General features: G+C 38.2%; 1 protein-coding gene across 1 annotated transcript in view; it reads right to left on the bottom strand.

The window, feature by feature from the left end:
* Positions 1-17,921, bottom strand: part of nme7 (NME/NM23 family member 7) — a 28,414-nt gene that overhangs the window by 7,199 nt on the left and 3,294 nt on the right. The window contains exons 2-10 of the mRNA XM_038303915.1: positions 16,943-17,044; positions 16,692-16,858; positions 13,976-14,086; positions 11,629-11,679; positions 11,281-11,488; positions 11,077-11,182; positions 6,600-6,664; positions 5,456-5,524; positions 5,172-5,273 (exon numbers count right to left, since the gene is read on the bottom strand). Coding sequence (XP_038159843.1) covers positions 5,172-5,273; positions 5,456-5,524; positions 6,600-6,664; positions 11,077-11,182; positions 11,281-11,488; positions 11,629-11,679; positions 13,976-14,086; positions 16,692-16,858; positions 16,943-17,044 — 981 coding nt within the window. The remainder of the gene's footprint in view (positions 1-5,171; positions 5,274-5,455; positions 5,525-6,599; positions 6,665-11,076; positions 11,183-11,280; positions 11,489-11,628; positions 11,680-13,975; positions 14,087-16,691; positions 16,859-16,942; positions 17,045-17,921) is intronic.

Here is a 17,921-nt window from a genome sequence, read left to right as displayed (position 1 = left end):
AACTTTAAACGAATTAGATTGCTCTACAGCTGACTGAGGTGTTGACTGTATGTTTTTCCTTTTATCACTTGCCAAAAATATAAATAAATACTTTTAGAACAACACATTACTGTGACAGAAAACTTGAAATATCAGAAAAACAAAAAACAAATACTCTATCACTCATCTCTGCCTGACAGAAAGACTAGGATGACTAGAGGGACTTGGATGACCTCAGAAATTTTTTTAAAATAAACATTTCAATAGTTTTCTTTTTTTACATCATAAAAAATAAATATTGTTAATCGTAAATATAAGATATAACTTGTAATAATATATATTAACATAAAAAATGTTGGGATTTAAAACTAAACCTTAAAACTTTTTCTCTGTTTAACGATATAAGAAAGGACCATCCCACCTTGGCTGACGGGGCACCTAAATGCTTTTTCAATGACAAAATGACGTCGCTTTGGTTTTTAAACTTTAAATGTACTCAAAACATAGAGCTCGTCTACGAGTGGACAATGGCATGCATATGGCAAGCAAAGCATCACTGCTTAACCTTGACCAGGGTATTAGCTTATTTTGAGATATATCTTGGTTCAGGTCAATGTTCAGAACTTTGCGCATACAGGCTGCCCCTATTAAAAACTTGCCTACGTATCTAGGAAGGGTTAGATACGTCTTCGAAGGAGTCGTGACCGAAAGCCCAGCCCCATATGGGCGGAGCTTGATGGCAACTGCAAAATTCAAATCTATTTAATTTATTTAAAAAAAAAGATTTTACACTCGGCCAATGTGCTGTTTGACTTTTTCGAACAAGAGCAACTGTTTTTAAGAGGATATGGAAACACAATTGTTGTGATTTTAATGTTCAATGCCCAGCAAGGTTGGATGCCGCATTAATGTTGTGGATTTCTATTCTATTCGATTCCCAGTCAGCTGGGAATTTGTATTTCTGATACTTATTATAAATAATAATAATATCTTATCTTAATCAGATATTAGTTCGGCTGTTATATACTGTTTCTGAACACACGCCTTACTAGCTTTGTGTTAGAACAATAGATGAAAGAGTGATTCAAGCTCTAATCATGGTCAAACAGTTAATTCTGCACATACATGGAATAAATTACCACAACTTCTGTTCAAAATATAAGAGTTTATTAACAAAAATCATTCAGCTCCAAGTCAATCATATTTCCGTTTAACACTCTTAACTAAAAACTAGAGAAACTCGACTAAACTAAACTACTATGTACAAAGAGGAAGGGAAACATGGTTGAAAACCATATTACAGTTGAAGTTGGATTGTGTGTTTGAAAACCAAAGTTTATCTGGAAGAATTTGGGATATGATCAAATTAGCTTTTCACTAATCTAAATCTGACAAATCTGTTCTGGATTAGCAAAGATTTACACGACTGATCAGCTGCTGATTGTGCTGCTGGCGTCCTGAACACAAACATTCATCAACACTTCGGTCCGTTACTGATCTGTGGTCCATGCTAGCTGTGCGTAACCGAAACGTATGACGCTGTGGTTAATTTACTCAAATGGATGGAAACACGTCTAATTCACGTTTTTGTTTGACACTTGGGTGGAAACACAGCCACTGTCTCTTATTTTGCCAACAGGGGGTCCTCAAACAGAAGTTAGTGATATTTGGGGGACAGGAAGTGAAGCATGGAGGAGTTGGGAAACGTCTGACTTACTGAACTCAATACTTGAAAACGTGCTTCTAAAGTGGAAGAGAAATTTGAACCGTTGTTTTTCTTAAATAAACTTAAGTTACAGATTAGTTTGGAAACTACTTAGAATTCAGTGACGTGGTGCTTAAGAACGATACAGTTAAAGTATAAAAAAAGTAAAAGTAATGTAAAGTAAAAGTCAACTTGATTCATCTGTTGAAGATTTTGGTAATTTCATAAATAAATAAAAAACCATGGCCTAAAATTTAACAATTTTATTCCTGCTTAGGCTGTTAAATATATTTTGACAAATTAAAAGCAAGAAAATATCAAAGAGGATGTGAAGAAGCTGTGACACTTTTGTACTAAAGTCCATAAAGAAAACCTGAAAGCAGTTGCTAATGAATTAGGAGATGCCCAATTGTCTTAGAGTCACTGAAAAGTGTCGGTATCATGTGATGAAAACATTCCTCTGCTCCTTGTCAGAGCTTTGTTCCTCTTTGCGGCTTTAGTGGACACAACATTTCCACTAAATGCGTTTGAGTAGAGCTGATGATGAAACAGGGAAAAAGCAGAATAAAAGTCTCCATCAGACGCAAAAACAAGCTGACCCTTTGAAATTATTAACATGATTCAGAGCTGACTCATCGGTCGCAGATGCATTTGGAGGAGAAAGTCTGCAGGTATGTTGTGCTGCACTTATGCTGAGTAAGCGCAGCCTCTTGATCCGATATTACATCAAGTGCTGTCCTTTCTGTGATCGACCATAAACTAGTACTAACGCCCACACACACTTTATCTCCAGGTTTGTGTTTGTTGCCTGAAGTAACAAACTCTTCCATATACATGTTTTGGAGTTACAAAAAAAAAAAAAAACTGTTCCCCTTTATATGTAATGTAGATCCCTTTCTGGTCCCACAATGGGAAAATTCGTTCTCTTTATTTTGACCCATCCCCTTAAGGAGCAGCCTGATTTTAAGCTATACATAATGTGATACTTGAATTATAAAAGAGGGAAATTAAGAATAGCGTAAGGGAAAGAAAATGGATATTTGTTAAGTTGTCATATCAAACTGCTTCTTAGCAGATGTGTCCAATAGAAGGTGATACATTTTAAAAGTCGTAGGGAAGCGGCTGTTCCGACTGTTGCATTTCCAAATTCTCCTGAGTGGTGCCCGATTTTACACGAGTGAATAAAGTGAATGTGATTGGTCGCTTATCAGGGGGGCGGGATTGTTATGGCGGAAGGTTCGTAAGCAAGTTTGGTTGTGGCCGGTTTGTCGGAAGCATCTTGCTAACCAGTTAGCAACTTAGTGCTAGTAGGTTTCGCATGGGAAATTCCATTGGGACCAAGTAGAACTAAATTGGTGAGTTAGAAACGACACTGTCAAGGAACGCTATGGACAGCGGAAACATGCAAGAGGAGGAGAATTTGTGTTGGAGGTCGTAGATGAGTGTCCTGCGTCATCCTTTTTTATCTAGAGTAGGAAATTGGGGAACAAAGATGTTGTGGAAGAGGACGCCAGGGCGGCAGAAGCTTGGTTTGGTGTAGAAGCCTTACAGCCGTACATGTTTGAGGCCTTGCCTCACAACGCTGCCAGTTCTGTTAGCTCTACGCCTGCTGAAGACACAGACGTCCATCCCTGTGAAGACTGGGACGGAACTCAGTGGGAAAGAAAATTATTCTTATTTCAACTGTTGCGTATATTAGCTGCGACATATGAATCAAGATGCTATGACCGAAAAAAATTTGATTGACAGATGACCGTTGATATATGATTGGCCGAATTTAGGTGTACAAGCTGACGTAAAACTAACTGGCATGCATAAGATAATTAAAAGAAAATCACATATTTTAAGACAGGACTTTTTTTAAATAGAAATTTTCTAAATTTTGGGACACTATATTCTGATAAAGAGTACATTTATATACATATTTAAGCCAGAACGCTTTGACATTTAAATAAGACTTCCCTACGACTTTAAATAAACAAGGCATGTAGGAGGCACAGGATGCAAAGAGTTTCTAGTAAGTTTAACTGTCTGACATAAAAAATGCTTTTTTAATAGATTTTTACACTGCCTTACTTTTATTTTTTTATCATGCAGTTAATTTGAGATGAAACACAGCTTTGTTCCCAGTACCTATGTTACACACAGGAAGACTGTTGATGGCGAGCAGCTTCCTACCTCCATTTCCTGTGTAAGTACTGATTGTTTTCTGTCCAATGGTTTAGAGGTGCTTTTGTTAGCATTTCCATGAATCACAAAGACGCCTTAGAGAGAATGTTGCTCCTCTAGCCTTTATATTTCATTTGTGGAACCAGCTAATATGAATCTGAACTAAATAAAGACAATTGAGGAGTGAAACGGAGGTAAGATAGTAACTTCTCATACTGTATTGATAAATTCTAATTTCTAAATTTCTAAATGATCCACTTAAGAGGCAACAATGAACAGCTACCAAGTATATACAACTCTGTTTTAAAACTTATTGTAAAATTACATAAGCTGTTTAAATAATGATTCAGATGGATAAGTGCGAAACTTCGACCAAATGACCCAGTGACTGACTTTGAATGTGCCAAGGAGGCTGGACATCAAAGTGCTTAAAAGCATTGGTGATCCAATTACAGGTTGCTCTAGGGCGGCTGATAAAAACTCCTGCTTAGAAGTCCAAACATTTACACAAATGACTGCGGGCTTCCAATTTAAGGCTGTTCTGTGGTCGCCATGACCCGGATCACTGAGAATTTGCATGGTCATCCCGAAAGCGTTTTGAGCTTCAAAAAGTCAGCTTTGTTGATGCTCTGGATGTTTCCCCCTCTACAGGCATTAAGATAGCTGAACTGCTCTTTTGTTTTCATTTGCCTGTTTCTCGTACAACGCGATCTAAAGATTGACTTGGGTTTATTTGCTGTGATGAGTGGGAACAAAAGTAGTTTCAACATGTTTTTGTGTCAAAACATCCTCTGTGCAGTCAGTTCAACAAGATTATGATCCTACTTTTAAATAATCTGTTCTTGTTTGGCACGGCAGACCCCCCCCTGCGGCGGAGTTGTTAAATGATAGGATGTTGGGGAACCCCTTGAATAATGCTATCTGTCATAGACTTTGTATGAAAACCAGAAACCATGAAGCAAAAGGTATTCAGAGCGACACACCGTAAGACAATAAAAAAGAGCTATGGATGCACAATACATCTGTACTAACATCAGTATCAACAGATATTGGTCTTATTAAACAAATCAGCATCTATTAACCTGCAAGTATAACTGGTATTATCAACAACTGATGTTTATTTAATCTAATTGGTGTTTTTATGTTTCGGGGGAGGTGGAAAAAATTATGCACTGAACTGTTTTATTTTCTTATAAGGACTGCACTTCTGAACAAAGTTCATGGAAAACTTATCAAAGCTTCTCTTTCATTGTTTGATATACTGAAGAGCTACTGCTGGTGTAGAAAACAAAAAACATAAAAAACAAGAGGTACTTACAGGATCAGGAGGCCAACAAAACTCCCTGAAAGACTTCTGTACATCTGTGCCATGGATCTCTAAGGCCATGCAGGGTCCAGAGCACAGCTCAGTCACCATACTCTGCAAACCCATTTAAACATGTAACAATAAACACGGCTGCATCTCAGGAAATACGCGTAACAGCTACGGCTCATCTCCTGCGGCTCAAACTAAGCTTTTCCTCTTCCTTTGTTTAGCTATAATCAAATGTAACGAGTCATAGAAATGGTATCTCCATGATGGCACAACATGTTTATACTTACAGGATATTCTTTGACGACGCCTTTGTAAACCTCGTAGAATTCCTCAGCATTTGGCCGGTCCAGATTAAACTGTCAGAAAATATATAAAAAAACAGAGAGAGAGAGAAAAGTAGGCTAAATGTCGACTGGAATTTAGAGACTTAATAGAAGAAAGGCAGGATTAGGCATATATAGGATATCCATTAATCAGATATAAATGCTTCACTATAAAGGGTGACAGTGGCTTTGTTATAACCTGAATAAAAAATATTCCGTTTAAAGAATCCTCATAAAGATCAGGGTTTGAAATCATGGATACTTTGCAGATATTTTATCATATCATATTTTTGCTAATGCACCATCATATGGTCATTAAGGCCAATCACAGAATGCCAGAACAAACTCTTACTTACAATTCCTTGCTAAACTCTTTCAACTTCTTGAAATTCTTGACACTGCAAACAATCTAACTCTAGATAAGTCATCTTTTCCTAAAATAAGTGCATTTGCTCTTGAATTGAGGAGATAAAAGATACACTTTGCTAATGGAACAAGAGAATTTAGATTAAAATAAGAAAACACAACTGCATTGTCTTATTTCAAGTGCATTTTATCTAATCATCTTATTTTAAGAGTAAAAATACTCATTCCATTGGCAAATTGTGTCATTTACCTATTCAGATCAATGGTAAATGCACTTAATTTAAGACATTTTTACTTATTTCTAGATCGTTTTTCCAGTGAGGATTGCATTTGATAGAAAAACAAAGACTTGTGAATGATTTGTACAAATAGCACATTATGTTCCTTTTATTCTTGATTGGTTGTGTTGAAGAACCACCTTTTAGTACAACTGCAGTTGCACGTACTTTAGGTGGAGCGTCTGGTGACTGAAAGCTATTTTCTTTTTGTTAAATAGCTCAGATGTGACCATTTTGACATCAGTATGCTTTGATCTAAATATTGTGGCTCTGGTTTATGTTTAGAGGTTTCATCAGGACGGCTGGATGTATCTTGACATTAAAGGACACCCAGGACTCTCCAAACTAACTGCAGATCTGAGGGTTTTTGGTTGTGCTGGATTTCATTCAGGGGTATCAGAGTAAAGGGGCTACAAATGAATGCAGAGGGATATGAAACAGAATACTTTTGTTTTCAACGTTACCATTTCAAGAGCAGAGATTTCAAAACCAGCTGCAGATATGGAGTTTAGGATCTTCCCAGTTAGACCTGTGAACAGATGACAGACATCCATCAACTTCAATAAACCTTTCAACATGTTAATGCTGATTTAAACACTTCTGTTTGTTCTCCAACAATCTCAAACTGGTCATTCAACTTAAAAGAAAGAAAATAGCATGATTTGGTAAAGCGACATTTTCAGTCAGAACTTTACATGTACTCATGACTGGAATGTATTTCATATTCATTTCAGGTTTTGATTACAGATTTGAATAACTGCTTCTTTTTTTCCCCAAATGGAAGAAATACTATTATACCTAATTAATAAATTTCTTATCAACATGGACTATATCAAATTTGATTTGTTGCTCCTCCAGATCAGATGAAACAAAGATCAAGTTACTCAGGCACAACGATAAAGGGAAAGTTAGAGAAGATCACTACATCCCCGTCAAGCATGGTGGAGGCTGCAGCATGCTGAGGGTCTGTTTAGCTAACAGTCATCCTGGTGCGATTGCATGAAAAAGGAGGACTGCCATAAAACTTTAACTGTCTTAAATCATCAGTTAATGAATTGAAACTTTAATAGAGTTTTGTTTCTCAGCAAAATTATGACAAATGTGCATTAATCCTCTTTTGAATAGAGAAAGTTAGACAACATTGACTCTCTTATCATAAAACCAACTCATTGAAATCAGCTAACACTGATGATAGAAAGAGAAGTGAAATTTTATCAATATTTTACATATAGATATATTAGTAGGGAGTTTATTTATAATGAAACCTGTTGGATTAGAAAATTAAAAACTAAACTGAAATTAAACTCCTTGCTGGGAGAGATTGAATAAAACTAAGAAAAGTCGATGATGATTGTAGGAAGAGCTCTGACCGGAGCTGCAGTGACCTCAGTTTCTCCTTCAGACGACGGCTTTCCATCGTACAGGGAAACAAAACATGTTTTCTGTCCAGTCAACCCTTCCCACACTGAGACGCTGAGCTGCCTGCTAAGTCACTGTGGCTGTCCATTAATGTACAAACGCTGCAGCTGTGGAGGTAAACATACATCTGTGGCACTCAAGGTCAGACTGTTGCATTTAAACGAAGGCGCCCGTCTCATAATCTCAGTCTGACATCCTGATAAAAAGTAGCCTGTGTACTCATCCGACAAGACCGCTCCCATTAACCCTGAAAGCTGCAAAGTCGTGACTTTCATTCTGGACCAGGTGCTGCAGCAGGCAAGGCATCGATACAATTTTGTCTGGTTCTGTCACAACCCAGATATGAGCTTTAGGTAATATAGCCCCCCTCCTGTCCCGTTTGTCCTCCCCAGGCAGCAGCCTGCCCAGGATCAACGCGGCTCTCTGAAGCAGCTGCTGCTGTTGCTAGGAGATCCCATTCCCGGTGCGTGGCAACTGAAGCTTCTCTATTCCGGTCATGTCTGGGTGCATTTTCTGTCACAAGTTCCTTCATGGCTGCTGCTATGAGAGGAGCAAGTTATGTAGGCGTAGTTGGAACCTAAACTGGGTACTACGGCGATTCTACAGGGATATCACGCATATATTTAGGTTCTATTTGCTCTTTCATCCAAAAATATCACAACTCTGGAGGTAAAGCAGTTCGACTTGTTTTAAACACTAAAAAATCCACCTGTATAGGTATTTCAACACATTTCTATTAACAAGCAATTTTCCATGTTAATAAATTGACAGATCAATATAGGGCGTTGCTTTGCTGGGAGTGTGAACAGAACAGGAGGAGTAGTTGTTTGAGGCAGGGAGAGCACACCTGCTTCCACGTAAACATCGCTGCTCACTTCGTATTATGTCATCAAGCCCCTCCTGCATGCTGAACCGCAGGGAGGATGGGGAAAGTTTAAGGTTACCACTGTGACATTGTGGGATTTTAAAATACAACCAAACAAAATGTGTTAAGCTACAATGCATTTAATGTGAACTAAGAACTCGTCAAATGAGGAGAAGGTGAATAAAACATGTCTAAGACTAAAATTAATCACTGTCATCAAAATGAACACAGAAGCGACACAGAAGCCACCTTCTGACAAACATTTGACTTTAAAAAGCCAACATCCCTGTCTCTTGTTTAGTGCCTTGGAAAAACTTTCTCCCATGTAACATTTAAACCACAAATCTGAATGGAATTTGTTCAATTTTATGGGATAAAGCAAACAGAAAAAAGTTGTGATTATTGTGAAGTGAAACCTAGATTTTAAAATCTGGGAAGTGTTACTTGAAATTCCATTGAGTCAACACTTTCTACACAGGACAAGCAATCTAGAAATAAGTAAAAATTTCTTAAATTAAGTGTATTTACTCTTAATTTCAGTAGGTAAATGAGACAGATTGCCAATGGGATGAGTATTTCTACTCTTAAAATAAGATAATTAGATAACATGTACTTGAAATAGGACAATACAATTGTTTATTCTTATTTTAAAAGTAAACTGTCTTGTTTCATTGGCAAAATGTCTCTTTTACCCCCTCAAGCTAAGAATAAATGTACCTATTTTAAGAAAAAACTACTTATGTAGATTTCAATTTTTTCCAGTGCAGAACCGCTTACAGCCTTCTGTCATCTGGGATGTGACTCTACCAGCTTTACACATTCATCTGTTCAAAACAGCTTAAGCTAAACCACACTGGATGGAGAAATCATCTGTAAGCGGCACTGATCGAGTCTGGCTCTAGATTCACAGCTGGATGTGTGCTCTTACTTTGACTGGGCCGGTTTCATGCTTTGATTTAATTGCAGCTCTGGCAGGATGTTAAAGGTCACCATTCTGCTGAATGCTAAGTCTGCAACCCAGTCTAATTTTTTTCGCTCTAACAGAATTGTTATGTAATAACATCCATCCATTTACCAATTAACTCTTTTTAGCTTAGTTTTATTATTTTGCCCAACGCCTCTTTCTTTTATCTGCTGTGTATATTTTTCTGGACAACTTGAAGAGGAACTTCTGCCTTCTTCCAGCAGTGGTTTTGCCTTATGCAACTAAAACCCAGATTTGTTCATAAACTTATGATGTTGTTTTTCTCTAATGTTCTCTAACAAACCTTCACATCATGGCAGGATTTCTACTAAAATTAAACCACACGCAGGTGGATTCTACTTAAAAAAGAAAATCATCCATTTTGTTCTCCCCACTTCACAGTAATAACTTTGTCTAAGTTGGATTAAAACCTTAACTCCCAGTAATAGAAAGGAAGAGCATGGAAATGTTGGACGGATATTAAGGCTTTTCAAAGGTGGTGTAAATGATTAACACCATTAATCACTATAAGATAATTTATCAGTGAGTTGATTGCAAGCTTAACTCTTGCTCAATGTGGCCTCTGAGACAAACATAGTCCATGGCTTAAACATGTTCTTTCATTGCCTCCTCCAATGCTTTTAATGCATCTTCACATGTCCTAGCAGGACCGGCACATGCATCTGCTGAGGTTCCATCAGGGGTGGCTTTGTGCCATTCAGGCGTGTTGAAAGTGGCACGCACAGAACCAGGATCCTGCTAACGCCTTTTAGTGAACAGGTTTCCTCAGGAAGAGTTTTGCTCAACCCAAGGTGGGGCTTGGCTAAAAATGCCACTAAGAGATAAATAAATAAATAAGATGTAGATTTACATTATGCCAGCTCATTACAGCGTATGTGGAAAAAAGAGGTTGTTAAACAATGTCAGAGTTAAACAACATTCTCTATAAAAGCAGAAGATAAGAAAAAAAACCTGAACAAATGATCAATAAGGGACTGCACCTTAGAGGTAACATTTTTATGCAACCATATAATAAACACAGTCGGTGCAGGATAAAAAAAAAATGTTTTTGTGTTCCTAATTCAGCCGTGTCCGGAGAATTTCCCATTTCACAGTTCAGAGCTCTGGTGGCATGCTCCATAAACAGGGATCAAGCCCTGGGATTAGGATAAACCCTGGCTCGGTTTTGGTAACCACGTCGTGTCTTTGTGTGGCTCAAAACTTTAAACAACAATAGCTGAATGGAGGCAGGGGGTTATAGGTAATAGAGGGCAGCTACATCAGAAAAAGTGGACGTATTTGCAAACTACTGAGGGAAAATCCTGCAGCCATAGTCAGGAATTTGTGTCCAATCATCAACAGCATGGATTTCACAATAAGTTTTCCCCTCTGCCAAGGTCAGAGCATGCATAGCTCACACAAACTGTAGCACGACCTTTGAGCCTTAGTTAAGATGTTAAATGTTAATGAAACACTTTATACTCTTTAAAAACTCGAGTATACTACTGTATGATAAAGTGTTCTAAGGTCAAACGTGAGGCCATGACAGCTGAAGCTTGGCCAACACTGGATCAACCTGCAGGATACTGACCTTAAGCAGAGCAGTAATTATCCAGAATAATAAAATAGTGGTTTATATGAGTTTTATTTTCACCATGACTGTTTTAAAACAACTTATATATGATGGCCTGACCTTCTGATATGGCATGAGGCTTGATGATGCAACACGTGCAGTCTGTGAAGATGGCTGTATTAGACGGACCGTGGCCGATGGCGGAAGGGAAAAAGAATTCAAGCTCCTGATAAAACAGACAGATGGCCGCAGCTTTAGTAGGAGGGTGTCAGTATTTCTGGGGGGCTACAAAAGGCTAATGTGATTTTAGCAAGGTGTTCTCACTCTTGCTGCAGCGGCGAGTGACTCAGAGCCGTGGCAGACGTTTCTGACGGCGTCCGTTCCGAACTGGGCGCGGACGCTCTGCTGGGCTTCCTTTCGTGCCACGGCGGGATCTGTGGGTCCCAGGAGCTTCTTCCAGGTAGACACGGCCTCGTCACCCATCAGCTCCATGGTGACCACGGGCTCAGAGGACACAAACTGCACCAGTTGGCTGCAAAAATGGAGCCAAGCTGAATTTAACAGATTTAAAAAGAAAGGTGGCAGTAAATATGCTGTAATGTCACCAATGTCATTAGGGTCATTATCACCAGCTCTGCCCAGAGCCTGCAAATCATTGACATGAGCACTCACTTGAAGAAAGGCTTTGACTGATGTTCCGCATAAAAGTCTGCCGCTTGGCTCCTGCAATGTGACAAAACCATAAACCAAAGTTAATCTGTGACCAAGCGATCTTGGACCTTTAAAGTGAACTCTGCGTACAAGATTAGAGTCATTAAGAGTGGTCAGAGATCATTTCAAACTAGTCCCTTATCTCTCGGGGAAATACAACACTTTAAGACAGCAAGTGAAATGGCATTTTACTAACAAGGTCATTATTTTACACTTTTAGTTTTAAAAACAGAATAGTTTTTTTCCACTTTGCCAACATGCATTTATTGCTGGCAGTTCAAAGAGACCCTTTGAATCAGTGACCTACCTTCAGTTAAATTTCAAACTAAAAGAAATCCTAAATTATTAAGCTTTGTCCTTTAAACCCATTTATTCTATAGCAACACAATCCTTTGGAAACCAGATGTTCCCATACGCCTTATTTAAAAAGAATGACTTTTTTTACCCTAGCTATTTGACATTGGGTGATTTAAACTGTCAGTAAGGGTTTCCACTATTTGCATTTATTACTTTCTTCTACTTAAATTCTTAAAACTTTATGACAGCTTAGACAATCATGTTGCTTCTTAAATACATAAAGTCAAAATATGTATTTATATTATAGTAATTTATACGTATATATTAGTTCAGCGGCATAAAAGACAAGTCAATAAAAAATAATATATACCAAATTTGATGAAGAGAAAAGCTTAACCATGGTAGCACGTTTGTCTGATTAAACATTCATATGCTAGCCCAAGGACACAGGTTATGTGTAAAGCAGAAGGACTGTGAATATCCTTGCTAAAGAAGCTAAGAGAGTCTCCTGATGCAGTGAAAGGAATCCTGTCCAGACAGACAAAAGGTCGTTGATTTAAGAGGTCATTCCTTTAAATACAAAGATAATGTAAAACTCTGATTGAAAATCAAAAAAGAAATCCTGCAAATTTTGATTGAATTAGAACAGAAAAGTTAAGTATAATGAAATGTCAGACAATAGAAAATAAAGGTTATGTGTTATTTTACATGTACGGTATTCATTTATTTAGTCCTCAGGGTCGAATACCTCTAGCAGTGTGGTAAAGATCTGGGATTTCTCCAAAAATAATAGCAACTAAACTTTTACAAATTAAGGCGAAGATTAGTGATGGGCAGTAAAACTAATTCCACAGATATCAAAGTATTTATCCAAGCAGCGTTTTATTAATTTCATACTTTTCTGATAGAGCACCATTATAATGCCGTCTTATCCTTCTGACTGCCCTCCCAGTTTTCATGGATTGCCAAAACTCCCAGATAAAACAAAGCAGCAATTAATCAGAGAGATAAGAGATAGGTCAAAGGTGACTGAACGAGGTGCTAACTCAGCTCCTACTATGACTCTCTGTCCTCAGAACCACTTTAAAACATTCATTAGGCATTTTAAGCACCAATAGTGTTTCTAGAATTAATTTGGAAAAGGCTGAAAGATTTATTTTAAGAGTTATTTTGAGGAGACACTGTGATCTCTGCTCTTATTCAGACAGAAAAAGTTGAGTTGAATCCAAATTGTCATGCTGAAAGTGACACAGAAAACTTTCTGTTTTATTCTTGAACGCTTCCAGCCACTCTGGGTTCAAAGTTACGGATCTACTCTCTCTGGGTATGCATGCTCAGACTGCATTAGTAACCAAACCAGTGCTAACTATGCTATTTACCAACACGAGATGCTAAAAGGAATCGGAACATTTGGCTCTATAAACATTTTATCTTGGTTTTAAAGAAACAGTAAACACATCTTTTCAGTACGACAGCTCCTCTGTTTTATGCGCCCTAAAACGCATCAGCTATTCTAAAATAAATAGAAAAGACTAAGAACAAAGTTTTAAAATACTGTTCTCATAAAGTTTTATTTGAGAACAGAGGTAAGTGAATGTTTACACTATTTCCTCTCATTTATTTAGAATTTATGACGTAGCAACAGAAACATAAGGGATTTCACTCTAAGAGGAATATCATGCCAGACATCCAAAGACTCTAAAACCAAGATGGAGGACCCTGCGTTCAACGTCCTCTAAGAACCAAAGAAAGGGGAATGATCCTGGCGGGGGGCAATTAGAAGAAGCGAGTAAGCTATTTTAAGCTATCCTTATCGCCCTGCTTGAGGTCAAAACTAATTTGATAATCATTAAACCATGGCTGATAAAAGAGTTAACAGATCTAAGCCCTTTTGCAGGTTATACACCCGCTTAGTTGAAGCAAGTAGAGTCATTCTTCTGTTGAAGGGAAGAAGCTGCCTGCTAACAGCCCTGGTAAATTTCCTCGCCAGTCAGTGGCAAGATGACCTTACCATGTAAGCTTGGTCATTTTGGCTTTGGTCACTATCAGGTTGGAGGAGTAAATCAGCTCAAAGATATCGCCTATCTTTTTAACCACATCTGGCTTTATCAGTGCAAGAGTCCTGGAACAAAGAAAGACAAAAAATATATTAGATCTTGCAGCAGAAGGGCAATAATTCATTTTCACTTATTCATATTGGACCAATTTACACCAAAAAACATCTAATAGCACCTTTAGAAGACAGATTTAAAGTCATCCACCTATTGTCCATATCTCCAGGTCTCCAGTCCATCAAAAGGACATGTATTCTGATGATGAAGAGCATTTCATTGGAACCAATTAACCTAACAGTTATGTTTTGATCTGTACCCGCAGAGAATCCTGACATGCGTGAGCAGAACAGGAAAACTCCATGCAGGAAGTCAGCATTCCAGGATTAGAACCTGGGACCTTCTTGCTGCAAGGCATCATAGCTTTGTTATAATAAATTGCTGTCAAATTAAATCAATAATGCATAGAAATAAAAATCAGTCTATGCTGAATGCATCAAGTAATTGAGTCATGCCTCCAGAGCAGGCATGTGGAGACAGTGCTGTGGAATAACTCTCTGCAACAATTTATGTACATTCTTTAAGCACTTGACTTTAGTCTCAGAAGTATTTATTCACATTTTAATGCAGGATTCCAGCTTAAGGCTCTTCGTCTGTTCTGTCAGCGTCATTCTGAATGTCTCCTACAATAAGCTCTGTTTTCTAATCAGTGGTTAACCTTTCATTAGTTAACATCTTAAATTAATGAAATGTTAACACTAACTTAGCCTTTAGGAACCAAGGCTAAGTTAGTGTTCTGGGGCCCCACAAAAAACATCTAGTTAATAAAGCAGCCCTGGTATAGACGGCACTTTGAAATTAAGATCAGCACCTGGATGGGGCTGTGTGATCTACATATGAGAGGTGCTAAACAATTCTGATTGGTTAAGTTTCCCCCAGCACTGAGAGTCAGCAGCTCTAGGACTGTCCAACTGTTCCTAACTGGGGTCATTTCCAAACACAAAAATAAATCCAGCAGAGTAACATTTTGTATTATAACTAGTATTGAACCGATACCGATACCAGTAGCGGGCGGGGCCCCGATCAAGCACTAAAATGGTGGTATTGGTATCGGCGAGTACAAACAAATAGGGCCCTGACACCCTTGTTTATAGATGCTGGAGATCGGCCTGTTTTCCAGTGCGGTCCTGTTTCTCTGACCGTGACTGGGTGGATGTGCTCTCTTCAACCTCTGATATGGGAGCTGGCTCGGAGCTGGTCTGCCTGGCTGTGTGTTTCCTGGGCGGGGCCGCCTTTTACAGCTGCTTTTTGTATCTCTGCTTCTGTCTCCTTGAACCCACGTCGGCCTCGGCAGATTGCACACTGAGCCTGGTTCTGCTGGAGGTTTCTTCCTGTTAAAAGGGAGTTTTTCCTCTCCACTGTCGCTACAAGCATGCTTAGTGTGAGGGATTGTATTTGAGTCAATGAGTCGATGCAATCGACTGGTTTTCCTTGGATAGAAAACTTTGTATCAATTTGACTGTATGATCTGGTTGAACTGTAAAGTGCCTTGAGATGACGTGTGTTGTGAATTTGGCACTATATAAATAAACTGAATTGAATTGAATTTTTAGAGCCAAAAGTTTATTCAACTATTGTCACCCATTCCAGGTAGGCAATAAAAAGTTCTACTAGATTCACTTTGTATTAGTCGTTTTCCTGCTTCACAAAGATAGGCAGCAGCTTGACAAAGCCATGATGGCCATTATTTTAAAAGTAGTATGCAGTTCTTCAAATATAAACACACACATTTCCTAGTCTGTGAGCTTTCTGTTGTGCTGCTTTTTTTAACCATATGAGCAATTCTAAAAACCCCTGGAGCTTTTAAACTGCCTCCATCTGAAAACTATTAAGTCCACTGTCCTCCAGGGAACAAATATAGTTTAAAATCTTTCCATAATACAAACCACTGCACAGTTTGATGGTTTTACTTCACAATAGCTTTGAAGAAATCATTGCTGGATTTTGTAACAATCAGCAGCTAGAATTTAGATATCTGAGAAGTGAACTATGTTGATTCTCTTGATATTAAGATGGTTTTTGGTCTTTCTGTGAAGTAGAAGATCTTAAGAATTTTAGATTATTTGCTTTTGAAAATAATTCCACTAAAAACGAATTCTGAAAAGTGTGGCGTGTATTTTCACCCAGTCTCCCTTTGCTCTGATACCACCAAATAAAATCCATTGCAACATAATTTAATTGAAAGAAAGCCTAAAGCCAGTAACCCTGTAGTGACATCACTAACATGTGAAAGAAGGTGTTTTGTAAAAATGAAACAGAAATGTTACTTTTCTTGGCCTACATGGGTTACAGAGACTGTCTATCTAATCTGACTTGGGTCAATTTATTTTGCAATAAAAAAAAAAGGCAGAAAATGTCAGTTTCAAAATCACTTTTCCTCTGCTTTATGTCCAGAAAGACAAATCTCCCAGATTTGCTCTTAAAGTCAAGTAAAAAGTTTAAAAGTTCACATTTTATATAAAAGGAACATATGCTGGTTTGTTAACAGATTACATGTCTGTGGCTTATTGTGAGATCACTAACCTGCACACAATAGGGCTGATTGCTGTGAGGTACAGTGTGTACAGTATCTAAAGCGGATAAGAGAGATTTATTGCGCTGCCTAACCAATCCTACCTTTCTTTTTTGCTGCCCAGTTTGTTTGCTGTGTACTGATCTCCGTAATCTATCAGATTTAGCTGCCTTGAGAAAACATTCACTCGATTCCCCACAAACAAGTCCTCTTGATGGATGTCGTCATATTTGGTCCTTTTTAAAAATATCCGTTGGTTTTTTACATCAAACTGAAAATGAAAGATGTTGGTAGTTAGTTGACAATGAAACATTCTTACTAAAGATTTAGGGAATAAAAAAAACAACAGATGTACCATCTCTACAGAGCCATCTTTGGGGTAGTATAACAGTTGGTAGCGCCGCACCAGGGCTGCTGTGGGATCACACCACTCGGTGAGAAAAGCATACCGGTCCTCCTGGAAAAGTTATGGTGATTTAGAGATGTGTGAAAAAAACAATAACCCTGCTACGCAAATGACATAAGGATAAGATTTTGCTGCAACTGCATAAACAACAAACATACTGTAAGATAAAGTTATAGAGGAAGCAGATATACAGGTGCTGGTCATAAAATTAGAATATCATGAAAAAGTAGATTGATTTCAGTAATTCCATTTAAAAAGTGAAACTTGTATATTATATTCATACATTACATACAAACTCATATATTTCAGATGTTTATTTTGTTTAATTTTGATGATTACAAATGACAACAAATGAAAATCTCAAATTCATCATATCAGAAAATTAGAATATTGTGAAAAGGTTCAAAATTGATGGCCCCTGGTGCCACACTCTAATCAGCTAATTAACTCAAACCACCTGCAAAAGCCTTTAAATGGTCTTTCAGTCTAGTTCTATAGGCTACACAATCATGGGGAAGACTGCTGACTTGACAGTTGTCCAAAAGACGACCATCGACACCTTGCACAAGGAGGGCAAGACACAAAAGGTCATCGCTAAAGAGGCTGGCTGTTCACAGAGCTCAGTGTCCAAGCACATTAATAGAGAGGCGAAGGGAAGGAAAAGATGTGGTCGAAAAAAGTGTACAAGCAAGAGAGATAACCGCACCCTGGAGAGGATTGTGAAACAAAACCCATTCAAAAATGTGGGGGAGATTCACAAAGAGTGGACTGCAGCTGGAGTGAGTGCTTCAAGAACCACCACACACAGACGTATGAAAGACATGGGTTTCTGCTGTCGCATTCCTTGTGTCAAGCCACTCTTGAACCACAGACAGCGTCAGAAGCGTCTTGCCTGGGCTAAAGAGAAACAGGACTGGACTGCTGGTGA

Source organism: Cyprinodon tularosa, unplaced genomic scaffold, assembly GCF_016077235.1.
Source record: "Cyprinodon tularosa strain WSP-4 unplaced genomic scaffold, ASM1607723v1 ctg114, whole genome shotgun sequence".
NCBI lineage: Eukaryota > Metazoa > Chordata > Actinopteri > Cyprinodontiformes > Cyprinodontidae > Cyprinodon > Cyprinodon tularosa.
Note: the sequence above shows the minus strand (reverse complement) of the source record. Positions and strands in the feature narration are given on the sequence as shown.